This window comes from Oncorhynchus mykiss, chromosome 6 (genome assembly GCF_057628025.1).
Source record: "Oncorhynchus mykiss isolate SJ-2025 chromosome 6, ASM5762802v1, whole genome shotgun sequence".
Classification (NCBI taxonomy): Eukaryota; Metazoa; Chordata; class Actinopteri; order Salmoniformes; family Salmonidae; genus Oncorhynchus; species Oncorhynchus mykiss.
In genome coordinates, this window is record NC_143027.1 from 68,892,501 (window position 1) to 68,918,145 (window position 25,645).

The 25,645-nt window shown below is 45.6% G+C and overlaps 1 protein-coding gene across 3 annotated transcripts in view; it reads left to right on the forward strand.

The window, feature by feature from the left end:
* The window catches only part of LOC110526458 (furin-1), a 101,264-nt gene that overhangs the window by 62,485 nt on the left and 13,134 nt on the right, over positions 1 to 25,645 (forward strand). For all 3 annotated transcript variants that reach the window (XM_036980845.2, XM_036980844.2, XM_090238726.1), the window contains 5 exons: positions 6,846 to 6,974; positions 7,167 to 7,243; positions 20,807 to 20,895; positions 23,075 to 23,247; positions 24,925 to 25,137. In XM_036980845.2, the coding sequence (XP_036836740.2) occupies positions 6,846 to 6,974; positions 7,167 to 7,243; positions 20,807 to 20,895; positions 23,075 to 23,247; positions 24,925 to 25,137 (681 nt within the window). The remainder of the gene's footprint in view (positions 1 to 6,845; positions 6,975 to 7,166; positions 7,244 to 20,806; positions 20,896 to 23,074; positions 23,248 to 24,924; positions 25,138 to 25,645) is intronic.

The window sequence follows — 25,645 nt, forward strand, 5'->3', positions numbered from 1 at the left end:
ATCGCTAGCTAACTCTCCAGGCACTCTGATTTGACTTAAGCAGTTTACAATCACGCTACAGAGGCAGGCGGGGAACCCGGGGCCCTGCGATGGAGAAGTATGGAGAGGTATAGCTGGTGCTGCTTGCTGTCAGTGTGCGTAGAGTGGGTTTAGTAAGGCTACTGTGGAGTGAGGTACGAGGAGTAGAGAGTATGCAGTATTTAGGTTTAGTGGGAGGATGTAGCTGTAGCAAAGGTGTAATAATGTTGTGGTGTTTTAAGGGTGTAGTGTGCATGTAACAAGGGTGCAGTCAGGCAAAACAGTGTTCTAGATGGGGTGCTGCTGTCTGAGAGCCTAGTCTGAAAGCCTAGTCTGAGAGCCTAGTCTGAGAGCCTAGTCTGAGAGTCTCAGCCCAGGTGGTTCTCGGTGGCAGATAGTATCTGTGTAGTCAGTTTACACTGTCTCTATGATAAGGACATGGATAGACTCTGCTGCTACGTCCTCTGCTTATTTATATGTATGACAGCAGCTCATATCACTGGATAAATGATGGAAAAATCTCAAAGCACAGTGTGAGATTTCAAAGGCAGGAAAATTTGTTCATGTGCCAATATTTAATGCAGTAAGAATGGTCAATTTAGGTATAGGAAAAATACAAATGCCAATGTCCAAGACCATTACAATAACCTGGATAATTTTCATGGTAATTTCCACTTTTGAGTCAGATTTGAGCAGGATTTTCTGAGTGAGATGAATCTACACAGATCAAAGCTTTGGCCATGGTTATCTGACACTAAAGGCCTTGGTATCTGACACTGAAGGGTTTGGATGAGAGGAAAATAGTAGGAGGGCACTTTTCAGACAAATTACATTAAATTGCGGCAGCATTCTAGAGAAATGGCTGTGTGAGAACGGCAAGGCATCAAACATGGTGTTTGACCAAAGGTCAAGTATGATAAGGAGAGAATACCAAAAGGCCTGTGTAGAAGTCTCTCTGTACCATTACCCTGCTAGCTGGTTGTCCACGAACAGACACTCAGGGGGTGGCTCTGAGAGATGTATGCTGAGTCTGGTCTGTCTGGTCTGGGACTGATGCTACATGCTGAGTGACGAGTCTGCCTACCTATCTGTCTATGTCTTTTGTCTGCCTAGTGCCACAGGAGGTTGTAAGCCTATCTGGTGCCACAGGATGCAGTCTGCCTCCCATGGGGATTTTGCCATTTTCTGTTATGATTGATGTCTAATGCAGCCTGACACATTTCTCATGGGCCACATCACCCAAACAAATCTTACATCAGCTGATATCTCAAAGTGCTGTACAGAAACCCAGTCTAAAACACCAAACAGCAAGCTATGCAGGTGTAGAAGCACGGTGGCTGGGAAAAACTCCCTAGAAAGGCCAACACCTAGGAAGAAACCTAGAGAGGAACCAGGCTATGAGGGGTGGCCAGTCCTCTTCTGACTGTGCTGGGTGGAGATTATAACAGAACATGGCCACGATGTTCAAATGTTCATAAATGACCAGCAGGATCTAATAATAATAATCACAGTAGTTGTCGAGGGTGCAACAGGTCAGCACCTCAGGAGTAAATGTCAGTTGGCTTTTCATAGCCAATCATTGAGAGTATCTCTACCACTCCTGCTGTCTCTAGAGAGTTGAAAACATCAGGCCTGGGGACAGGTAGCACGTCCGGGTTCCATAGCCGCAGGCAGATCAGTTGAAACTGGAGCAGCAGCACGGCCAGGTGGACTGGGGACAGCAAGGAGTCATCATGCCAGGTAGTCCTGAGGCATGGTCCTAGGGCTCATGTCGAGAGAGAGAGAGAGAGACTTAAATTCACACAGGACACCGGTGAAATACTCCAGATATAACAGACTGACCCTAGCCCCCCACACAAACTACTGCAGCACAAATGCTGGAGGCTGAGACAGGAGGGGTCAGGAGACACTGTGGCCCCATCCGATGATACCCCCGGACAGGGCCAAACCGGCAGGATATAACCCCACCCACTTTGCCAAAGCACAGCCCCCACATCACTAGAGGGTTATCTTCAACCACCAATTTATCATCCTGAGACAAGGTCGAGTATAGCCCAAAAAGATCTCCGCCATGGCACAACCGAAGGGGGGGCGCCAACCCAGACAGGAAGACCATGTCAGTGACGCACCCCTCCTAGGGACGGCATGGAAGAGCACCAGTAAGCCAGTGACTCAGCCCCTGTAATAGTGTTAGAGGCCCAGAATCCCAGTGGAGAGAGGGGAACCAGCCAGGCAGAGACAGCAACGGCGGTTCGTTGCTACAGAGCCTTTCCGTTATCTTTACACTCCTGGGCCAGACTACACTCAATCATATGACCTACTGAAGAGATGAGTCTTCAGTAAAGACTTAAAGGGTGAGACCGAGTCTGCGTCTCTCACATGGGTAGGCAGACCATTCCATAAAAATGGAGCTCTACAGGAGAAACCCTGCTTCCAGCTGCTTGCTTAGAAATTCTAGGGACAATTAGGAGGCCTGCGTCTTGTGACCGTAGCGTACGTGTAGGTATGTACGGCAGGACCAAATTGGAAATATGGGTAGGAGCAAGCCCATGTAATGCTTTGTAGGTTAGCAGTAAAACCTTGAAATCAGCCCTTGCCTTAACAGTGTAGGGAGGCTAGCACTGGAGTAATATGATCAAATTGTTTGGTTCTAGCCAGGATTCTAGCAGACGTATTTAGCACTAACTGAAGTTCATTTAGTGCTTTATCCGGGTAGCCGGAAAGTAGAGCATTGCAGTATTCTAACGTAGTAGTAACAAAAGCATGGTTTTATTTTTCTGCATCATTTTTGGACAGAAAGTTTCTGATTTTCGCAATGTTACGTAGATGGAAAAAAGCTGTTCTTGAAACAGTCTTGATATGTTCATCAAAAGAGAGGTCGGGGTCCAGAGTAATGCCGAGGTCCTTCACTTTACAGTTTTAGTTGAGACGACTGTACAACCATTAAGATTAATTGTCAGATTCAGATCTCTTTGTTTCTTGGGATCTAGAACAAGCATCTCTGTTTTGTCCGGATTTAAAAGTAGAAAGTTTGCAGCCATCCACTTCCTTATGTCTGAAACACAGGCTTCGAGCAAGGGCAATTTTGGGGCTTCACCATGTTTCATTGAAATGTACAGTTGTGTGTCATGCGCATAGCAGTGAAGGTTAACATCATGTTTTCGAATGACATCCCCAAGAGGTAAAATATATAGTGAAAACAATAGTGGTCCTAAAACGGAACCTTGAGGAACACCGGCATTTACAGTTGATTTGTCAGAGGACAAACCATTCACAGAGACAAATTGATATCTTTCCGACAGGTAAGATCTAAACCAGGCCAGAACTTGTCCGTGTAGACCAATTTGGATTTCCAATCTCTCCAGAAGAATGTGGTGATTGATGGCATCAAAAACAGCACTAAGGTCTAGGAGCACGAGGACAGATGCAGAGCCTCGGTCTGACGCCATTAAAAGGCCATTTACCACCTTCACAAGTGCAGTCTCAGTGCTATGATGGGGTCTAAAACCAGACTGAAGCATTTTGTATACATTGTTTGTCTTCAGGAAGGCAGTGAGTTGCTGCGCAACAGCTTTTTCTAAAATTTTAGCGAGGAATGGAAGATTCGATATAGGCCGATTAGTTTAAAAATATATATTTTCTGCGTTGAGGTTTGGCTTTTTCAAGAGAGGCTTTATTACGGCCACTTTTAGTGAGTTTGGTACACATCCGGTGGATAGAGAGCCGTTTATTATGTTCAACATAGGAGGGCCAAGCACAGGAAGCAGCTCTCTCAGTTGTTTAGTTGGAATAGGATCCAGTATGCAGCTTGAAGGTTTAGAGGCCATGATTATTTTCATCAGTGTCAAGAGATATAGTACTAAAACACTTGAGTGTCTCTCTTTATCCTAGGTCCTGGCAGAGTTGTGCAGACTCAGGACAACTGAGCTTTGGAGGAATATGCAGATTTAAAGAGGAGTCCGTAATTTGCTTTCTAATGATCATGATCTTTTCCTCAAAGAAGTTAATGAATTTATTACTGCTGAAGTGAAAGCCATCCACTCTTGGGGAATGCTGCTTTTTAGTTAGCTTTGCATCAAAAATGTATCAAAAATAAATTTTGGATTGTTCTTATTTTCCTCAATTAAGTTGGAAAAATAGGATGATTGAGCAGCAGTGAGGGCTCTTCAATACTGCACGGTACTGTCTTTCCAAGCTGTGGTGCCATTTCCGTTCCAATTTTCCCAAGCTTGCTTCAGAGCTTGGGTATTTTCTGTATACCAGGGAGCTAGTTTCTTATGACAAATGTTTTTAGGGGTGCAACTGCATCTAGGGTATTGCACAATGTTAAATTGAGTACCTCCGTTAGGTGGTTGGCTGATTTTTGTCCTCTGACGTCCTTGGGTAGGCAGAGGGAGTCTGGAAGGACGTCAAGGAATCTTTGTGTTGTCTGAGAATTTATAGCATGACTTTTGATGCTCCTTGGTTGGGGTCTGAGCAGATTATTTATTGCAATTGCAAAAGTAATAAAATGGTTGTCCAGGGTTATGAGGAAAAACATTAAGATCCACAACATTTATTCCATGGGACAAAACTAGGTCCAGAGTATGACTGTGGCAGTGAGTAGGTCCAGAGACATGTTGGACAAAACCCACCGAAAGCCTTTTGGAGTGGGTCTGTGGACTTTTCCATGTGAATATTGAAGTCACCAAAAATTAGAATATTATCTGCTATGACTACAAGGTGACCATATCCCCATAACATTTACGATAGCAAATTTAAATTTACAATAAAACCCCCAACGTTTTCATATTTTTTGAGCTTCTAGTCATGAAATCTATGCTGCCTACCCAATCACTTTTTATTGCTACTGTTTTACAGGCCTCCTGGGCCATATACAGCGTTCCTCACGGAGTTCCCTGAATTCCTATAGGAGATTATGATCAGTGATTAATTAATTGTCTATAACTGCCTTTGAATTGAGGGATCTAACATTAAGTAGCCTTATTTTGAGATGTGAGGTATCACTATCTCTTTCAATAATGGCAGGAATGGAGGAGGTCTTAGTTTAGTTTTGCCCAACCTAGGTCAAGGCACAGACACGGTCTCAATGGGGATAGCTGAGCTGACTACACTGACTGTGCTTGTGGCAGACTGGCTAACAGCCTGCTGCCTGGCCTGCACCCTATTTCATTGTAGAGCTAGCGGAGTTAGACAGGGCTCTATGTTTTGTAGATAAGATGAGAGCACCCCTCCAGCTTGGATGGAGTCAGTCACTCCTCAACAGGCCAGGCTTGGTCCTGTTTGTGGGTGAGTCCCAGAAGGAAGGCCAATTATCTACAAATTGGGAGGGGCAGAAAACAGTTTTCAACCAGCGATTGAGTTGTGAGACTCTGCTGTAGAGCTCATCACTCCCCCTAACTGGGAGGGGGCCAGAGACAATTACTCGATGCCGACACATCTTTCTAGCTGATTTACACGCTGAAGCTATGTTGCGCTTGGTGACCTCTGACTCTTTCATCCTAACATTGTTGGTGCCGACATGGATAACAATATCTCTACACTCGCCAGTTTTAGCTTTAGCCAGCACCATCTTCAGATTAGCCTTAATGTCGGTAGACCTTCCCCTGGTAAACAGTGTGTGATCGCTGGATGATTCGTTTTAAGTATAATAGGAGGGGGCCAGAGACAATTACTCGATGCCGACACATCTTTCTAGCTGATTTACACGCTGAAGCTATGTTGCGCTTGGTGACCTCTGACTCTTTCATCCTAACATTGTTGGTGCCGACATGGATAACAATATCTCTACACTCGCCAGTTTTAGCTTTAGCCAGCACCATCTTCAGATTAGCCTTAATGTCGGTAGACCTTCCCCTGGTAAACAGTGTGTGATCGCTGGATGCTAATGGTGGGAGCCTTCGGCGTCTCAGACCCCGTAACAGGAGGAGTAGAGACCAGAGAAGGCTCGACCTCTGACTCCGACTCGCTGCTTAATGGGGAGAACAGGTTGAAAGTTTCTGTCGGCTGAATGAGCGACACCGGTTGAGCATTCCTACAGCATTTCCCTCCAGAAGCCATGAGAAAGTTGTCCGGCTGCGGGGACCGTGTGAGGGGATTTATAGTAACGTTACTATCTGTACTTACTGGTGGCTTAGACGCTGTTTCATCCTTTCCTACACTGAAATTACCGTTGCCTAACGCTTGCGTCTGAAGCTGGGCTTGCAGCACAGCTATCCTCGCCGCAAGGCGATCGTTCTCCTGTAAATTATGAGTACAGCGACTGCAATTAGAAGGCATCATGTTAATGTTACTACTTAGCTTCAACTGTTGGAAGTCCTGACGAACCATGTCCAGATAAAACATCCGGAGTGAAAAAGTTGAATGAAAAAAAAGTTGAGTGAGGGGGAAAAAGTAAAAACAATAAAGTTGTCAGGTAGCAAAGTAAGTTTGGCAACAAAACGCACAGGAGCACGTAAACAAGTCTGCAAGTTGTGACCGGAAAACACTCATCTATATATTTCTGTTTGGTGACGATCGCTGTATATATTCGCTGTATATATTTTTTATTTCATAGTCTAAAAACAATTTATAAACTTGGTGGTTCGAGCCCTGAATGCTGATTGGCTAACAGCCGTGATATATCAGACCGTACACCACTGGTATGACAAAACATAAACAAATTTTCCTGCTCTAATTACGTTGGTAACAAGTTTATAATAGCAATAAGGCACCTCAGGGGTTTGAGGTATATTGCTTAATTTGATAATGCAAAGTTTCATAATTTTCGTCATCTCGCTTGCGTGTTTAGACTCTATTGACTGGTTTTGGTGTTTTCTACTCTACAGTACAATACTAATCATCGTGACCTGAATGCCAAAGGTGCATGGGAGCTGGGCTACACTGGGAAGGGAGTGGTGGTGTCCATCCTGGACGATGGTATAGAGAAGAACCACCCAGACCTTATATCAAACTATGTGAGTATCACCGTCATCTTACCCCTGGCTTCAAAGCTGGGGCTGCTGCATCTCAATAGTTTAAGGTGGCGTCCTTTCCATGATCCATGTTGATGAGGAGAGGAGGCCATTTTGGACTATTGGTATTCACCCCTAGACTTTTGCTCCTCTTATCATAGATGAGTGATTCTGATTGTCCCTGTCTGCCTGTAGGACCCAGACGCCAGCTATGATGTGAACGATGGAGATCCAGACCCTCAGCCACGATACACACAACTCAACGACAACCGGTAAGACACTGATTTAAAAAAGACACTGTTTCAATGACAGCAGAATTTGATCTCCCCGTGCCTAACTTGATTCTTTATTCAAATCTACCATTGACATCAATGCATGATTATCATGGAAAAATACGAGTCACGTCGTGTGCCAATGCCACATAATGATTCAGTTCTGAGAGGAGAGATGTGTAGGACACAGGAAACGTCACGCCTCTACATGAATAGGCTGTTTCATTGTGATGTCCTGATTAAAAACACTGTATTTTCTCATGCAGTCAGCTGAGAGAGGGAGCGAGACAAAGCCAAAAGTGGTGGTGGTGTAATGGAGTGAGTTATGGTCACCATCACTCTGGCTTGGGTCCAGGTCTGTCAGGTGTTGGGCTACCCACTACTGTTAGAGCAGAGCTTCTCTGACTGGAAAGGGAAATGCACTCAATGAATATGTTGAATGTGACAGTTGAGATATTTTAATAACTCGGGAGACCGATTGAAGTAGTAGACTCTTAGAGGGCCGGAGAACATCTCAATGGGTTTTGGGTCTCCCCCCAATCGAGAGCAAGCACATGTGCTTTAGAGTCTTAAATCACCCAGCTGCTACCAGGGCATTTCTGTGGCCTAGTTAAGTGGAGTAAATCTCCTGGGATTAAGTGAATTTGTGAAGAAAGCAGCTTTACTGCAGTGGCCTGAGCAGATGGCATTAAGACTTGTTTACTACTGCCCCGATGTCTTCCCTGCTGCCCTGAATTGATCGATTTAATTTCATCAGTGTTAACGAAATACAACAAATCTCCTGGCTCTGGAAAGGCCTGCTCCCCTCGTTTCGCTCCCCTGCGTGCTTCCCCTTTCTGACTTTTAAATTGTGATTTTCCGTAATCTGCTGGTTTCGGGCTGCTAGCCAAATACCCTTTTTTAACATTTTTTATCTTGAGGCTGACCATGGTTGGTGATGACAGACAAAGGTTATAGTTAGACGCTGGTGGAAATCAAAGGTCTCCAACTGAGACTGCATGGTCTGGAGCAGGCACTGTCCACATGGAGGCCAGACTGGTTTAAGGAGAGATGGAGATGGCCTCAAGTAAAATGACAGAGTACATTACTTCCTACGCTAGTGTGTATAGCCATAGGTCTTGAGCCTCCTGCTGTCAAAGAGAGAAAGTGAAACGGCGGAGTAAGAGCTAACGCCAATGGAGCTCTGCCACTGACCACACACACACACACACACATCATGATTCCCCCAGCATACATACAGCTAACAGACAGTTGATTCCCCTATCCCACACACGCAGTGGAGTAAATGCCTTTGGACTGAGAATCCTCCTGGCTTGTCTTCTCCTCCCTGCCTAGCTCACCCCAGCCCTTATCTGCAGCCACCCAGCTCTGCCTCGCTTCCCCGTGGCAGGACTGAGGTGTGTGTGTGTGTGTGTGTGTGTGTGTGTAACTGCGTGGGGTTTGTGTAGGCGTGTGTGTAAACACCATGTGGGCAAGCTGGAGCTCTGTAAGGCTGTGTAAGGGTCTGTTCTCTGCAGAAAGCCCAGTTCTGTTCACCTCCATAAAGCTTCCTTTCTTCCCCTGCATGAGGAACGCTCCTCTGCAGCAATGTGGCCATTCAGCCCCGTGTTTCTCAAGTCAACATGTGATCTGGCCCTGTGGGTCTGCAGCCTTACTGTCTTAGAACAGGAGGATCAGTCTCTCTAGGGGCCTCTGCTGCGAGCTAAAATTGGAATTGGGGGAGTTTTCTTTTTATGTATTGAATGTTTCCCAGATACCCTTCCATAGCTGGGAGTGGCAGGCTTTACAGCTAGGTATAGCGCGTGATAATCTCCACAAGATTTGAACTGAGGTTATTTTGTTATTGATTTAGCCAACGGAGGCTTTTCTGTTGTTTGAGATATTTTGGTAAAGCAGTGGGAAGTAGACTTGAGGTATTTTTTTTACATTCTGGAGGAAGTTGATTTTATCACGCGTTGCTGTAACTGCTGTACTATGGCTGATATCATGTTATTAATATTTTAATTAAAAAGAGCCAGGGAGTTGGCTCATTTGAATGTGCCACTTTGAATATTGCATTACATTAAGTTGGCTTGCTGTAAGATACCGTCAAGGACAAAAAACTTAGATTAACTGTACTGTAGTTGTACACACACAGTAATGTAGCTGTATATAGGGTGAACATTGGGGATATTGCTGGTAGCAGTAAGTGTTTGTGATCATCATCTGACCACCTTTTCTCAGGCCTCCAGGGTGCCAGCGCTCTGTGTCTGTTAGTGCAAGACAGAAAGAGCTCTTGCTCTGTAACAGGAGGCATGTGTGTTTGTGTGTAGTATTTGCTTTCAGTTTCCGCTGTATCACTGTCACATGTCAGGTTGTGTACACACAGCTTGAAATGTCTAGTACACACATGTTTGTGTCTGTGCCAAGGCTGCAGGGGCCAAGTAAATTAGTTAAATTGATGTTATAAGTTTGCATTCTGACTTATCAAATATTGCTATCAGTTAGAGGAGGAGAACGCTTGTTCTTCATTACAGCCCATCATTTCTTTGGAACATTAAATCCCTCTTCCTAATGTGACCGGTCGTCAGTGTTGGGAGGAAGGCTCTATTTATCAGGAGCACTCCACAGAACAACCCAGGTTGATTCATTTTACAGCGTCTCAGATTAGTTACACAAGATGTTTGCTTTGTATTCCCCCTCTGCCTCTGTTCCATAAACACTGAGAGACCTTTTGTCCTGTAGGTCAACTCATTAGTCAGCTGATTAAGTAGGAGCGGGGCCGGAGCAGTTGTCCAGATTTACCTCGAGGCAGAGGCCCGGCAGGCAGGCAGTGAGCAGAGAGCCTAATGATCAGCTGGGGCCACTGGCCCAGCCTCAGAGAGCACAAATGATTTTCTTCTCAGTAATTAATTCAAGTTAGGAAAATCAGAGCGAGTGGAAGGAGCGCCTTGCCAAGCTATCAATAGCCCAATATGCCATCTGAGAGAGAAGAAAGAGCTCTCACACAAAGACGAACTACAGCCCAGGCTCAAATGGAACCCTATTCCCTATGTAGGGCACTGCTTTTGGCATCATTAAAAATTTCAGTATGTTACGCAACGATAATAGGTCTAACTTTATGTATGACCTGAAAGGACGTAATGGCTGTTAGCACTGTTTCTGATCTGTAGGAAACCTCTAAAGTTCCACCTGTAGTTTTTCCCACATAAAAATATTTGTGTCGTTAATTTGTTTATTCCATTATGTCTCCTTTTCAGGCTCCGTTTGAAATATTGTCTTCATGGAAGTTCCACCTGTGGTTTTCCCCCTCGTATAAACATTTATTATGCTAATGTAAGACCTTTCAGGAGGCAGCTGGTTGCCATGGGGATGTGAGCACCAAATTGGCTGCATCATCCCGAAAGTTCATCAAACTGTTGCCTTTTGGTTTCAGCCCTCTAGTTCCACACCAGTATGGGAGCCATGTTCTATCGAAACTGATAGCTATGAAATATGAGTTCCAGCTAAGGAGAAAGCAAAATCAGCATTTTCACAGCACAATGATAATGTTGTTTTACCTTACCATGGAAATCAGCTTTCCTGTTTTATTTTAATATGCCCTTAGGTTAAGTTGGTCCAAACTTCTGGGAAGTTTGTCTTGTTTCTCTCCGAGTTTATCATTCCAACACCGTCTTCAGTATCCTTTCCTCAGTTTACCTTTATCTATTACTTTCTGGCCAGCTCAGTTGAAAACTGGCTTTGTCAGTGGTGTTAAGACTGGCGATGGAGATGGCCTTGTCTCTGCTCCAGTAGTTCTGGTCAGGCTGACTTGCAGCTCCTCAGGGACCAGCCTCATTTCTTGCTCTGCTGCAGCCCAGACAAAGGAAGGATGGAGTTGCCCCTTCACACTGAGCTTAGGTTTGTTTTTGAGTTTTCCCCCTACGGGTGAGGTTTTGGGCATGGCAAGCTCATCCTAGATCCGTGCCTAATGGTGAATTCTGCCAGGAGGAACGGCCAGCTAGCGGTCTGACGGAGATGGATTATTTGACCTACTGCAGTTGTCAATTAAAGCAAGGACGAAGACAATTGACCCATCGTCATCACATAAAAGTAAAATTAGCACTTGGACTAATTCAATGTCAGTTTTGAGTTCTAGCCTAGGATTTGGGGCGCTGATCCAAGATTTGTGCCCATGTTCCAGACTACAGTAGAGCAATTACTCAGAGTTAGTCTAATGTTTCAAAGTGACTTTGGTGAGGTATTACCCTATGGGTTTACCGTAGTGCCTAGACACTGCCTGCCTGCTTTCAGTTGAGCCCGTGTTTGAGTCTTCGAGTAGAATGTGTTTCCTCCACACAGTGATGTGATGCTAGTAGGGCTGTCTGTTCTTTGAATGAATGCTAATCTAATGGTTAGCTTTGGGCTGGCTGCCAGCTGTAGCTGTGTGTAAGTCTGAGTCTTCTCTCCAGACATGTGTGTCTGTAATCAGATATTGCCTGTTGTGTTCAACTTATTGACATGGCTTTTTGTTGCTCTTATCCCTCTAGATAAATATCACCATTGTGTAGAGACTGCAGAGCATTGTTACACAATTAGTCAAAGATTCAGAGGATATTATTAATGCTGTGGCTGCGAATAGTGTTTTGGTCCCCGCCCCTCTTGAAAACCTATGGATTTTACCCACACATGTTTTCTATGTTGCTGCAGCTCACACTCCACCTCCCTTCACATTTCTCTATGTTGCTGCAGCTCACACTCCACCTCCCTTCACATTTCTCTATGTTGCTGCTGCTCACACTCCACCTCCCTTCACATTTCTCTGTTGCTGCTGCTCACACTCCACCTCCCTTCACATTTCTCTATGTTGCTGCTGCTCACACTCCACCTCCCTTCACATTTCTCTATGTTGCTGCTGCTCACACTCCACCTCCCTTCACATTTCTCTCTGTTGCTGCTGCTCACACTCCACCTCCCTTCACATTTCTCTATGTTGCTGCTGCTCACACTCCACCTCCCTTCACATTTCTCTCTGTTGCTGCTGCTCACACTCCACCTCCCTTCACATTTCTCTCTGTTGCTGCTGCTCACACTCCACCTCCCTTCACATTTCTCTATGTTGCTGCTGCTCACACTCCACCTCCCTTCACATTTCTCTATGTTGCTGCGGCTCACACTCCACCTCCCTTCACATTTCTCTGTTGCTGCTGCTCACACTCCACCTCCCTTCACATTTCTCTATGTTGCTGCGGCTCACACTCCACCTCCCTTCACATTTCTCTATGTTGCTGCTGCTCACACTCCACCTCCCTTCACATTTCTCTCTGTTGCTGCTGCTCACACTCCACCTCCCTTCACATTTCTCTATGTTGCTGCTGCTCACACTCCACCTCCCTTCACATTTCTCTCTGTTGCTGCTGCTCACACTCCACCTCCCTTCACATTTCTCTCTGTTGCTGCTGCTCACACTCCACCTCCCTTCACATTTCTCTATGTTGCTGCTGCTCACACTCCACCTCCCTTCACATTTCTCTATGTTGCTGCGGCTCACACTCCACCTCCCTTCACATTTCTCTGTTGCTGCTGCTCACACTCCACCTCCCTTCACATTTCTCTATGTTGCTGCGGCTCACACTCCACCTCCCTTCACATTTCTCTGTTGCTGCGGCTCACACTCCACCTCCCTTCACATTTCTCTATGTTGCTGCTGCTCACACTCCACCTCCCTTCACATTTCTCTATGTTGCTGCGGCTCACACTCCACCTCCCTTCACATTTCTCTATGTTGCTGCTGCTCACACTCCACCTCCCTTCACATTTCTCTATGTTGCTGCTGCTCACACTCCACCTCCCTTCACATTTCTCTATGTTGCTGCTGCTCACACTCCACCTCCCTTCACATTTCTCTATGTTGCTGCTGCTCACACTCCACCTCCCTTCACATTTCTCTATGTTGCTGCTGCTCACACTCCACCTCCCTTCACATTTCTCTATGTTGCTGCTGCTCACACTCCACCTCCCTTCACATTTCTCTCTGTTGTTGCGGCTCACACTCCACCTCCCTTCACATTTCTCTCTTTTACTCACTCTCTTCTGAACCATGGTGATAGCCTCTGCCTCATAGTTCTGAACAGCTGAAATAAAAACCCTGCGGCGAACATTCAAGGCCATTAGGAAGGCTACAACCTTCTGTCTGTTGTAATGGCTATTACAGTTGCACAAGCAGGACGCAGTCCCTACACATTGCATTGGAGCAAAAACAATTAGCATTTTGTGTGATGATGTAGGCTAATCTTTGTAGTTGCTGCCATATTGTAGCCACAAGCCAGAGTTGCTGAAAAAGAACACTACTACTTTGACTGCATGTCTGCCACCTGCTTAACCGATGTTGGCAATGATGGCGAAACAGGAACATTAAAATCACTAATTAGACTGTGTGTCTATGTCTTGCTTGTGTTTGATATGCTGCCTAAATGGCTGCATGTAACTGCCCACTTGAGTTTTGCATTGGCGCAAAAAGCAATCTGCAAGTTTGTATGAACATATTGATCATTTATTTTGTGTACAATGCAAATGGCTGCATGTAGCCTAACTGCCCTATTGATAAAAATAACATTAAATCCCTCTTATGCTTAATATCCTACTGAGGCAAGGAATGCAGTAGTTGGAACATGTCCTGGAAGCTGCAGTAGAGCACTGGGCAGCAGCTACGAAGGCGGCCCGAGCGGGCAGCAGCTACGAAGGCGGCCCGAGCGGGCAGCAGCTACGAAGGCGGCCCGAGCGGGCAGCAGCTACGAAGGCGGCCCGAGCGAGCAGCAGCTACTAAGGCGGCCCGAGCGGGCAGCAGCTACGAAGGCGGCCCGAGCAAGCAGCAGCTACGAAGGCGGCCCGAGCGGGCAGCAGCTACGAAGGTGGCCCGAGCGAGCAGCAGCTACGAAGGTGGCCCGAGCAGGCAGCAGCTACTAAGGCGGCCCGAGCGGGCAGCAGCTACTAAGGCGGCCCGAGCGGGCAGCAGATACTAAGGCGGCCCGAGCGGGCAGCAGCTACTAAGGCGGCCCGAGCGGGCAGCAGCTACTAAGGCGGCCCGAGCGGGCAGCAGCTACTAAGGCGGCCCGAGCGGGCAGCAGCTACTAAGGCGGCCCGAGCGGGCAGCAGCTACTAAGGCGGCCCGAGCGGGCAGCAGCTACTAAGGCGGCCCGAGCGGGCAGCAGCTACTAAGGCGGCCCGAGCGGGCAGCAGCTACTAAGGCGGCCCGAGCGGGCAGCAGCTACTAAGGCGGCCCGAGCGGGCAGCAGCTACCTTTTTAAAAAATCCAGCACATAAGCAGAGATCTTTAGCCACAGGAAATGGCAGAAATTCTGGAACCGCAGGCACTGTATTTTTAACCTCAAATATGAGACGTGTGTGAGACTCCGAGAGGGTTAATAAACATTGTTATTCAACATGCCTGTAACAGATGGTCCAGGGATTGGATCAGAGCTGATCTCATTACGAACAGTAACCGATGAATAAAACTGAAGGGATAACTGTAATCTATTACTGATGATGCACCTCCTCTCTACATACTGTAGTTTATCATACCAGCACGGTGCGATTCAGAGTCTTTGTGTTGAGTGTCACTGTATTCTTTCATGAAATATAAGATGGAGGCCAACCCACTCACACGAGTCAGTGTCTGATCCCAGGCAAGTACATTTAGTTCATCTATATTATATATCATTGATGGTTGTTTTATGGAAGGCGTTTAACTGCACACTTTACAGCAGTAATATAAAGTAGAGTTTTTGTCCTCTGGTCTGTGATTGATGGTAAGTGAGTCTGCCAGTGTGTCAGATCAGTCCAGACTGTCAGTGAGACGTGTCAGGGGGATATTAAGGCTCTGTGATGTTAATTTATCTCACTGTGACTTGATGATGAAAGATGCCCTCCTCCTCCCCTGTGTGAGTGAGAGACGTCACTTTGTTCTGCTAGAGTGGAGCTCAGTGTGTTTTGATAGGCCAATTCATCTGAGTCCCCTCGTATAGCCTACAGCAGAGCTCTGCTCAGTAACAACCTCTGAAACCACACCACAAGGTTGGGTTCAATCCCATGTCAATGCCAGGCTGAGGCAATGCAGGAAATCAAATCAATTGAAATTCAATTTGGCTGCAGGTAGCCTAGTGGTTATGAGCATTGGGCCAGTAACCAAAAGGTCGCTGGTTCGAATCCCTAAGCCGACTAGGTGAAACATCTGTCAATGTGCCCTTGAGCAGGACACTTAACCTTTCTGATCTCCCCATCCCGGATCCGGGATCGTGAATACAGACTCAAGCTCATTACCATAACGCAACGTTAACTATTCATGAAAATCGCAAATGAAATGAAATAAATATGCTAGCTCTCAAGCTTAGCCTTTTGTTAACAACACTGTCATCTCAGATTTTCAAAATATGCTTCTCAACCATTGCAAAACAAGCATTTGTGTAACAGTATTGATGGCTAACGTAGCATTTAGCATTAGCATTCAGCTGGCAACATTTACACAAAAAAACAGAAAAGCATTCAAATAAAATCATTTACCTTTGAAGAACTTCAGATGTTTTCAATGAGGAGACTCTCAGATAGCAAATGTTCAGTTTTTCCTGAAAGATTATTTGTTTAGGACAAATCGCTCCGTTTTCTGCGTCACGTTTAGCTATGAAAAAACCCCTGTATCCAGGATTGTGTAAATCTATCAGCAAGCTCATTAGCATAACACAACGTTAACTATTTATGAAAATCGCAAATGAAATGAAATAAATATGCCATCTCTCAAGCTTAGCCTTTTGTAAACAACACTGTCATCTCAGATTTTCAAAATATGCTTCTCAACCATAGGAAAACAATCATTTGTGTAAAAGTAGCTAGCTAGCGTTAGCATTTCGCGTTAGCATTTAGCGTTAGCATTAGCGTTAGCATTAGCGTTAGCATCCAGCACGCAACATTAACAAAAACATAAAAGCCTTCAAATAAAATAATTTACCTTTGAAGAACTTCTGATGTTTTCAATGAGGATACTCTCAGTTAGATAGCAGATGCTCAGTTTTTCCAAAAAGATTCCTTGTGTATTAGAAATAGCTCCGTTTTATACATCACATTTGGCTACCAAAAAAAATCCATAAATTCAGTCCTCAAAACGCAAACTTTTTTCCAAATTAACTCCATAATATCGACTGAAAACATGGCAAACGTTGTTTAGAATCAATCATCAAGGTGTTTTTCACATATCTCTTCATTGATACATCGTTCTTGGACACATGCTTTCTCCCCTGAATCAAATGGTAAAGTAGAAGCAGCTGGCAATTGCGCACCGAATTCGACGCAGGACACCAGGCGGACACTTGGAAAATGTAGTCTCTTATGGTCAATCTTCCAATGATATGCCTACAAATACGTCACAATGCTGCTAAGACCTTGGGCGAACGACAGAAAGTGTAGGCTCATTCGTTGCGCAATCACAGCCATATAAGGAGAGAATGGAAAACAGAGCTTCAGAAATTCTGCTAATTCCTGGGTGATGCATCATCTTGGTTTCGCCTGTAGAATGAGTTCTGGGGCACTTACAGACAAAATCTTTGCAGATTCTGAAACTTCAGTGTTTTCTTTCCAAAACTGTCAAGAATATGCATAGTCGAGCATCTTTTCGTGACAAAATATCGCGCTTAAAACGGGAACGTTTTTTATCCAAAAATGAAATAGCGCCCCTAGAGCTCTAACAGGTTAACCCTATTTGCTCCTGTAAGTCACTCTGGATAAGTGATTAAAAATGTCAAATGTAAACAGTACATTGTCATAGATAATCTTGGTAATGTTCTGTTTGTTTTTGTGCTTCCATTGGATCAGGAAATGAGTTGGAATTGACCTGGACTCCGGCCAGCTGGTTGAACCCCCAGTGGTTATTAGGCTGGAAGCCTGGAACATAGTATAACAGAGTTCCACTTACCTTCAGAGTTACAGATACGGAACGCTTTCCTAATATTAAGTCAAGACAATCATCCAAAACATACAATCAAATGTGAAGTTTTGTAATGGCCTAGCCAAAGTACAGACCTAATCCCAATTGAGATGTGACAGGAGTTGAAACGAGCAGTTCATGCTTGAAAACCCATAAATGTCGCTGAGTTAAAGTAGTTCTGCATGCACGAGTGTGCCTAAATTCCTCTACAGCGATATGAGAGACAAATCAACAACTACAGGAAGCATTTGGTTGCAGCTAAAGGTGGCACAACCAGTTAGTGTAAGGGGGAAATTTTGTCGGGGCATGGACTCTACAAGGTATCGAATGCTTTCCACAGGAATGCTGGCCCATGTTGACATGTTGTGGGAAGCAGTGTCAAGTTGGCTAGATGTCCTTTGGGTGGTGGACCATTCTTGATACAGACGGGAAACTGTTGAGCGTGAAAACCCAGCAGCTCTGCAGTCCTTGACACAAACCTGTGTGCCTGGCACCTACTACCATAATCCATTCAAAGGCACGAAAATCTTTTGTCTTGCCCATTCACCCTCTGAATGGCACACATGCACAATCCATGTCTCAATTGTCTCATGGCTTAAAAATCTTTCTTTAACCTGTCTCCACCACTTAATTTACACGAATTTAAGTGGATGCCCTCCACAAGTTGACAACAGTAAGGCATTATAGCTTTCACATGGTCAGTCTGTCTGTGTACATTCCTCCATTACAGAAGACTTCACAAACCATTTCTTCAGGAGATTTCATCAGCGGTTCCAGCACCTCCAAAATCCCACTTTCATCCTTGACCCCCAGACTAGACCAGACCGGATGACCGTGGCTTTGATCCCTCTCCATTGGAGCAGCAACCCACAGTCTGCAAAGGCCCACTCACTCGGAGGATGTGATTGACTGGGCTGTTGACTTGACCATTTATGTCCTCCACATTCTCTGAATGAGGAGGTCAGATAAGCACATTGTGGCTCTGAGATGGACTGCTGCTGTCCTGCGTTGCTGGCCAGTCGACACGCCACCATTTTATTTAATTTATTTTTATTTCACCTTTATTTAACCAGGTAGGCAAGTTGAGAACAAGTTCTCATTTACAATTGCGACCTGGCCAAGATAAAGCAAAGCAGTTCGACACATACAACGACACAGAGTTATACATGGAGTAAAACAAACATACAGTCAATAGTACAGTATAAACAAGTCTATATACAATGTGAGCAAATGAGGTGAGAAGGGAGGTAAAGGCAAAAAAAAGGCCATGGTGGCAAAGTAAATACAATATAGCAAGTAAAACACTGGAATGGTAGATTTGCAGTGGAAGAATGTGCAAAGTAGAAATAAAAATAATGGGGTGCAAAGGAGCTAAATAAATAAATAAAATAAATACAGGAGGGAAAGAGGTAGTTGTTTGGGCTAAATTATAGGTGGGCTATGTACAGGTGCAGCAATCTGTGTGTGATTCCTGACCCTGGGATGTCTTTGCAACACGAGAGACGCCAAATGGTCTCCTGGATCATTTTCAACCTTTTTAGAAATGTTCATACACCTTTTCAGTGGCGCAAATAGATCAAAATGCACTTGTCTCGTGGAAAGAACATTTTGCATCAAAAGGATCGCACTGAAGATGTTCAGATTGGGATATTTTCCGCATCCTTTGATTTTACCCTAGCAACATCACATGCCAGAAGAACGTGTCAGATAGATCTAGGTGGATATGTATTTGTCAGAGGCAGATGTGACTGGGCTCAAGACAGACTGGTGTTATAAGCTTGGGCTTGCCCTACATCCTTTCAGACATCTGAGCAGCGCCTTATCTGCTGCATCGCTGGCCTGCTTTCCTACCGCTACAAAGGGATGGATCACTTACAAACACTGCCTGGGCAGAGGCTAACATACCTGCCCTGGTATGAAAGTGGAGATTAAGTTCATTGCCGATCTTCCATTGTCAGTTCACACTAGCGGTGTACTAGCCACCAGCCTACATGTGGGTGTTTTCGCTTACCTTTGTCGTGTGTATGTGTGTGTACGAGAGAGAGAAAGAGAGAGAGCGTGTGTGCATCATTCTTTTAGATGTGTTCTTCGCTTCAGATCTGGTCTTCATGACCCAGTTTTCTTTGAATTGCCTCTACACATTCTACCTTACACCATTAAAGCAAGTCGTTAAAAGGCCCTCTGGTCCTGCAGTTAATCCAGGTCCCATGACACTTGTTAGTGGGACATTGAGCACTCAGGGGTAACTCTGACATTAACCTTTGACCTGCAGCTCATAGCCATGTCTAAAGAGATCTCAGGCGGATTGGTTGATCTACTGCCACAGTGCAGCGCTCTCTGATCCTCTTGTTTAACGGGGTCTGGTCGACGCCCTGTGGGTTTAATGAAGGGAATACATTAGCCTAGCCTAACGCCCATCAGTCAGTCCTGGATAAATGAGGTTAAAGTGTTGCAGAGGTTGTTTGAGTACAGCTGACCCCCAGAATGAAATGGCAGTTACTAGATGTCCCACTATAAGACAGGTACTGGAGGAGTTAAGTCCCTTTCATATTCTTTAATTGCTCATCGAGGTGTATGGCTAACAGTTTGCATATGCTGCTGCTTTCATAGAGCTATGGTGTCTCAGTGCTCCATAGAGCCACACGCTGAGACCACATGCAAGTTATCAATGGAGGATGTCGGTCTCTCTCAGCCCACTGGGGTATTTCCCCTGGGCTATGATAGAACACCACCATAGTACTGGTTTATTTACTCTGCTTGAATGGGAGCCTGCTGGCTGGGCTGTGTTCTTGGGCAGTGTAGCTGCTCTCTGCTTATCTGGTGTATCCTAACCCTGGCATTATCCACTCCCACTGATTGTCCTGCGATCCGCTTGGGAGCCGGTGGTTTGGAGGACTTTTAGTGTCCGTGTCCATCCGGTGGAGATGAGCGAGCGGCAGAATGAACCTGACTGGAATGTGGTGGGCCACATTCTCCGCCGATCTCCTGCAGCGCTGAGAGGGAGAGATCAAATCAGAGAGGCACAGACCCAATGAGAGGCTGAATGAAAACCCAATGAAAGCTCTTTTGTGGAAATGGTAAATCTAATTTGTTTCCCCCACCGTAAGATGGTAGCATGTCAGCTCATTTTGCCTTTCCTTGCTGCCGGCAGGCCCCGCGGCCCCAGACTCAAGGTCAGGCCTGCTGGAAGGGCACAGTCTGTTTCATGACCCACGCTCACTGACTGACTGACTGACTGTTTTCTTCTGGGCTACAACCAAGTCGGAACAGCTGAGAGGCAGCTAGAGCCAAGGACTTGTCTACATGAGTTTGTATTTTGTCGATGGCCATCTTAGACCACAGTATCGCAGGGAGTGCATTCCTACACAACCTCCTGTATCTGTTAATTTACTGTCTCCTAGAGCTCAATTCATAGATAATTGTCTCCAGGCAGTGTGCATTATGTCATTTGTAGCTAATATACACTGTGTTTATATGGGTAAATCAAAATGAGGACTTACATCCCCCCCCCCCCGTTCTCTCTCGTTCGTTCTTTCTATCTCTCTCTCTTCGTTCTTTCTTTCTCTCGTTCGCTCTCGTTCACTCTTTCTCTCTCTCTCGCTCATTTTCTCGTTCTCTCTTTCTCCCTCCAGGCATGGGACTCGTTGTGCAGGCGAGGTGGCAGCGATGGCCAACAATGGGATCTGTGGAGTCGGAGTGGCCTACAACGCCAAGATTGGAGGTACAGTACCGTAGAACAGAGGGCGATTCATGTCATCTCTCTCTGTTTCTCCTCCATTTTATCTTTCAATTCTTCACGTTTTCTGACTGCTAAGACAGCTGAAATACCCATGTGTGCTGCCTCCGTACTATTCTGAGCTCAGTTTGAGCGGGAGTTGCTCAAGGGTAACTCTTCCTCCACTTCTGGCCTGAGATGACAGGGAGGCTCTATGAACATTAGTTGTGTGTGTGTGTGAGATAATCTGCGTGCAGCGTGGCTCCTCTGAGCCCATGCCTCAGTGTAAGCGTGTGTAATCCCTTTAATTAGAGCCATCTCTTTTATCCAGTCAGTTCATGCTCTCATCTCATTACCCCTCTGCATGTTTTATCTCTCCATGCCGCTGCATGTTTCCAGCTGTCACAGCCCGGCTAAATCCAACGCATAGTTTTAGTCCTTATTGGTCACATCCAATATCTGCCTGCCGCCGCTTCTCTTCTGTCAGGGGTAGTACTGTCTCATTTAAACCATGAACACACATACAAGTCTTATTCGTTTAGTTGAAAAAATGGAGTCTGCCGAAGTTTAACAACAGTGTATGCCTCCTGCATTCAGCCTCTTCAGCACGACTACTTCCTTTATAAAGGTAGACTCCACACTGGGCAGTGATTAAACAGTCTGCGTGTTAATGAGATGGTTAATGAGCAGCAGCTTCTGCTCACCTTCCCCACTCAGAGGACAGAAACTTTCTGACCAACCACAGTCCTTCCAAGACTGCAGCAAGGGTGCCCTGTCAGGCGTAAAGGAGAGTGAAGCAGAGGAACAGCAGGCCGCGTGTGTGTTTGTTGCGTTTGTGTGCGTGCGTGTGTGTGTGCGTGTGTGCGTGACCAACCTGCAGGCTTGGCCCAGTCCGGCAGCTGCCTGTTAATAAGTGAGTAGTACCCACTTCTAGAAATAAATATTTGAATTCTAGAAAGGCAATACTGTAGATGGCCTATTGCACTGCCACTCCACCAGCTCTCATACCATACACACCTACAGACACACAACTATGTCTTACTATACATTTGAGGACTTTTTGGGGACCAACAATTGATTCCCATTCATAATCTTATTTTACCCCTAACCCTAAACCTTACCGCTAACCCTAATTCTAAACCTAAAATACCTTTTTTATAAGTGAGGACCAGCAAAATGTCCTCACTTCTCTGAATTGTATTGGTTTATTATTCTTGTGAGGACTTATAGTGTGTGTGTGCGCACACGCATACAGGGAGAGATTAATCTAATTTCCTATCACTCTATGGCACTGACTACAAATGGAAGGTAGGTCTTTGTCATCCCACCAGGAATCCTACCACTATTCCAGAGCACAAACTGTAATCTCAAGCTTTGACCTTAAGATTTACAAAGCTGTATTGGCTTCAACCCACCTACAGAAGAATCCCTGTGTGTTGGTGGATGTAAGGGGTAGCAGAGATGGGTGCAGCGCTCCCCAGATAATGGGCTATCTCCTCCTATAAAACTATTTGCTCGTTTCGTTCTGAGCTCTACGGGAACCCTGAGTCAGTGCCCTCGCCCCTGGATGCCTTTGGAGAACTTCAAAGGGACAAACTCTGTTTGTTTACTTTAACCGGTATGAAGGCAGTATGGAGTAACTTGACCCTCCATGCATCAAAGCAGCCAACGAGTTTGTTTTGAAGATGTCTGCCTTCGATTTGTCAGCTTTCTGTCTGCTGGGCTGGGATGGGGGTGTGGAGAGAAAGAGGATGAGGAGGCTCCGAAAACTGCCCTGGAGGCTGGCGCTAGAAAACATTCTAAATTAAATTCAGAATCGATGGCTTTAATATAGAAAAAGAGCTGGCATATCCCAATTCAAGTGTCCCTCTTCTGCAGAGGGGATTTGTGCAACACAATGTCCACCCGGATTCAAACGTCATCTGTTTTCTGGGGAGGGAAACAGAATGTTCTCATTTGTCACCTGTAAACGAACCTTCAGTATCCAAGCTTCTTCAGATCTAAGACTTATTTATCACCAACTCTGCTGCTGACTGTTTGTTTTTCTGTGGAACACTTCCTACCAGTGGTTTTGGTATTTGAGTTTAACCTCACCTGCATTTCTCTTCAAAGAAAAGGAGTAGATGATTATTAGATCAAATGTGTACAAATATGTGTGTGTGTGTGTGTGTGTGTGTGTGTGTAGGAGTGCGTATGCTGGACGGCGAGGTGACAGACGTGGTGGAGGCCCAGTCTCTCAGTCTGAACCCACAGCACATCCACATCTACAGTGCCAGCTGGGGCCCCGAGGATGATGGGAAGACGGTGGATGGGCCCGCCAAGCTCGCCAAGGAGGCCTTTCTACGCGGAGTGACCGAGGTGTGTGTGTGTGTGTGTAAATATCTGTGTGTTTTGGGCCTCGGATGTGTGCCGCGTTCCACCATTTATATGTCCCCCATAAAAATCAATAGTTTGTGGGTGACTTCCTCTACACACAGGCAGTAATTATGTAGTAAACTATTCAACCATTTTGAAGGACAAAGGCGGCTTGAACAACGCAAGCACACTTTTTGACCCTGACGATTATGAATGGGGATTTGGTCGCAGTGGAAGTATCAGGCTTTCTAAACTCCAGTAAGGATATATTTTTTTTAAATGTCCTGAAAAAATAATATAGGAAAAAGAATCCTCAATACAAAGCACTGGAAATAATGTACATTCATTACCACAAAAAGTGCACTTTACACAATCATTTCCCTTCACAGTACCACAATTGTAGAAGTGATTTCAGAATCTGAGTGGGAGGATAATTGTGTTATGAGAATATCTCAATAAAAAGCCATTGAGCTCAGGTCACGTGCAGATTTTCTTCTGCATGTGAAATGCAAACAGTTGTAAATAGTTCATGGGGCTTTAACGTTAGTGTGGCAGGATTCAGAGAGACCGAAGTCTTAGCTACAGTTCCTTCGTCTCGCATGGGCATCCGGGCAGAGCATTGGCATACTGCCCACCCTGAGGGGTGTGTGTGTGAGAGAGAGACTATTGCTTTTAGGCATTTTGATAGCTATTTAAAGAGCAGGATGGTGAATGGTCCTGGTTTTTAGTGTCAATATGAAACAGTAGCTGGTTTGCCGAAGGCTGCGTCTTTAATGGACGTCTTACTGTATACAGTCTCCAACGCTTTCAGGCCATACTATAGTTAAGCAATAAGTCACGGGGGGGGGGTGTGTATAGTCTTTGTATGTGTTGGAGTCCAGGGAGTGTGTCAGGTGTGTACAGTGCATGACTGAGTGGAGGGAACAGTAAGCATCAAGACTGCAGGCTCTCTGTAGTGTACACATGGGAGCCTGCATCCATCTGATCCCAGCTCTAAGGGTAAGAGGGTGTGAGAGAGCCAGTCATAAAGCATTGAGCCGAGCCAGGGCCAACGGGCCATTCAGACAAAGAACCACCAAACCTTATGGGGCAAACCCCATCTGAGGGCCGTTACTGGTGCCCTGTCTGCCTCCCTTTTTTTATTACAGGCCTGTCAAATAAAAAGCATATGGCATGTAAACACACTATTTTATAGGGAGCCATGGCATCATCAGTAGCTCCAGTCTGTTGTTTACACTGTTCATGATGGTTGCATGTGATGGTCAATGTGGAGAGGCTGCACCACCCAGCACAATGGAGCATTCTGTGGGACTTTGATATTTGTTCACTGTGAATGCTGAATAGCACAGATAATGTATTGCTCCGGGTTTGTCCCTGTTGTCTTGTATTGTGGCCGTGGTACATTAAAGCTCTTTAGATTCAAAGCGTCTGAGTGCAAACGGTCTTGTGATGTATGGATGAGCTGAGGCAGCCCTTTCAGAGATGGACCCTGTCAAGAGTTGTGCTGTAGTATCAATGGGAATCTAATTTAGATTGAATGACACCGTGTTCCCCTCTTTCATAAACTGTGCCACACCAAGATACACATGCATGTGGTCTTGTACATCAGAAAGGCCTGTCTAGAAGCCTTGTGGTTGTCTAGGTTTGTTATTGACTCTGTTCTGTCTCTCCCTCCTCTAGGGTCGTGGGGGCCTGGGCTCCATCTTTGTGTGGGCGTCAGGGAACGGCGGGCGTGAGAAGGACAGCTGTAACTGTGACGGCTACACCAACAGCATCTACACCCTGTCCATCAGCAGCTCCACCCAGAACGGCAACGTGCCCTGGTACAGTGAGGCCTGCTCCTCCACCCTTGCCACAACCTACAGCTCTGGCAACCTCAACGAGAAACAGATAGTGAGTTCAGTAGACACGTGCTCGCATACACATATCTCACACACACACACACACATATCTCACACACACTCTTAGTTGCAAATGGAGCGGGAAACACAGATTTGATTAATATACATACTGAACACACTCTCATTCACTCCCAGTGTGAGCGTCATGGGGAGAATGGGAAGCATTCGTCTGTACAGTCTGAAAATGGGCATGTCAGAAAACATTAAACTGAGTGGTGGTGTGCATGCAGGGTGAAGGAGTGTGTGAGTTGGGGCTCCTGTCCTGTGAGAGTCTTGTGCACTGTGGTTCCAGGGCCTCAGTGGTATTATGTTGCTAACTGCAATGGGAGATCACACAGATTCCACTGAGCTTTGAAGAGGAGGAAGTCTATTTTACAGCATATTAGTCAGGGGAATGATGTGTGCTTAAGTAAGAATGGATGGAAACTTTTAATGTATAGCCAGGATGTTGATGGCTCCTGGGATCCGTAGAGTATCTCAGATGGTTGAATCCGGAGCCA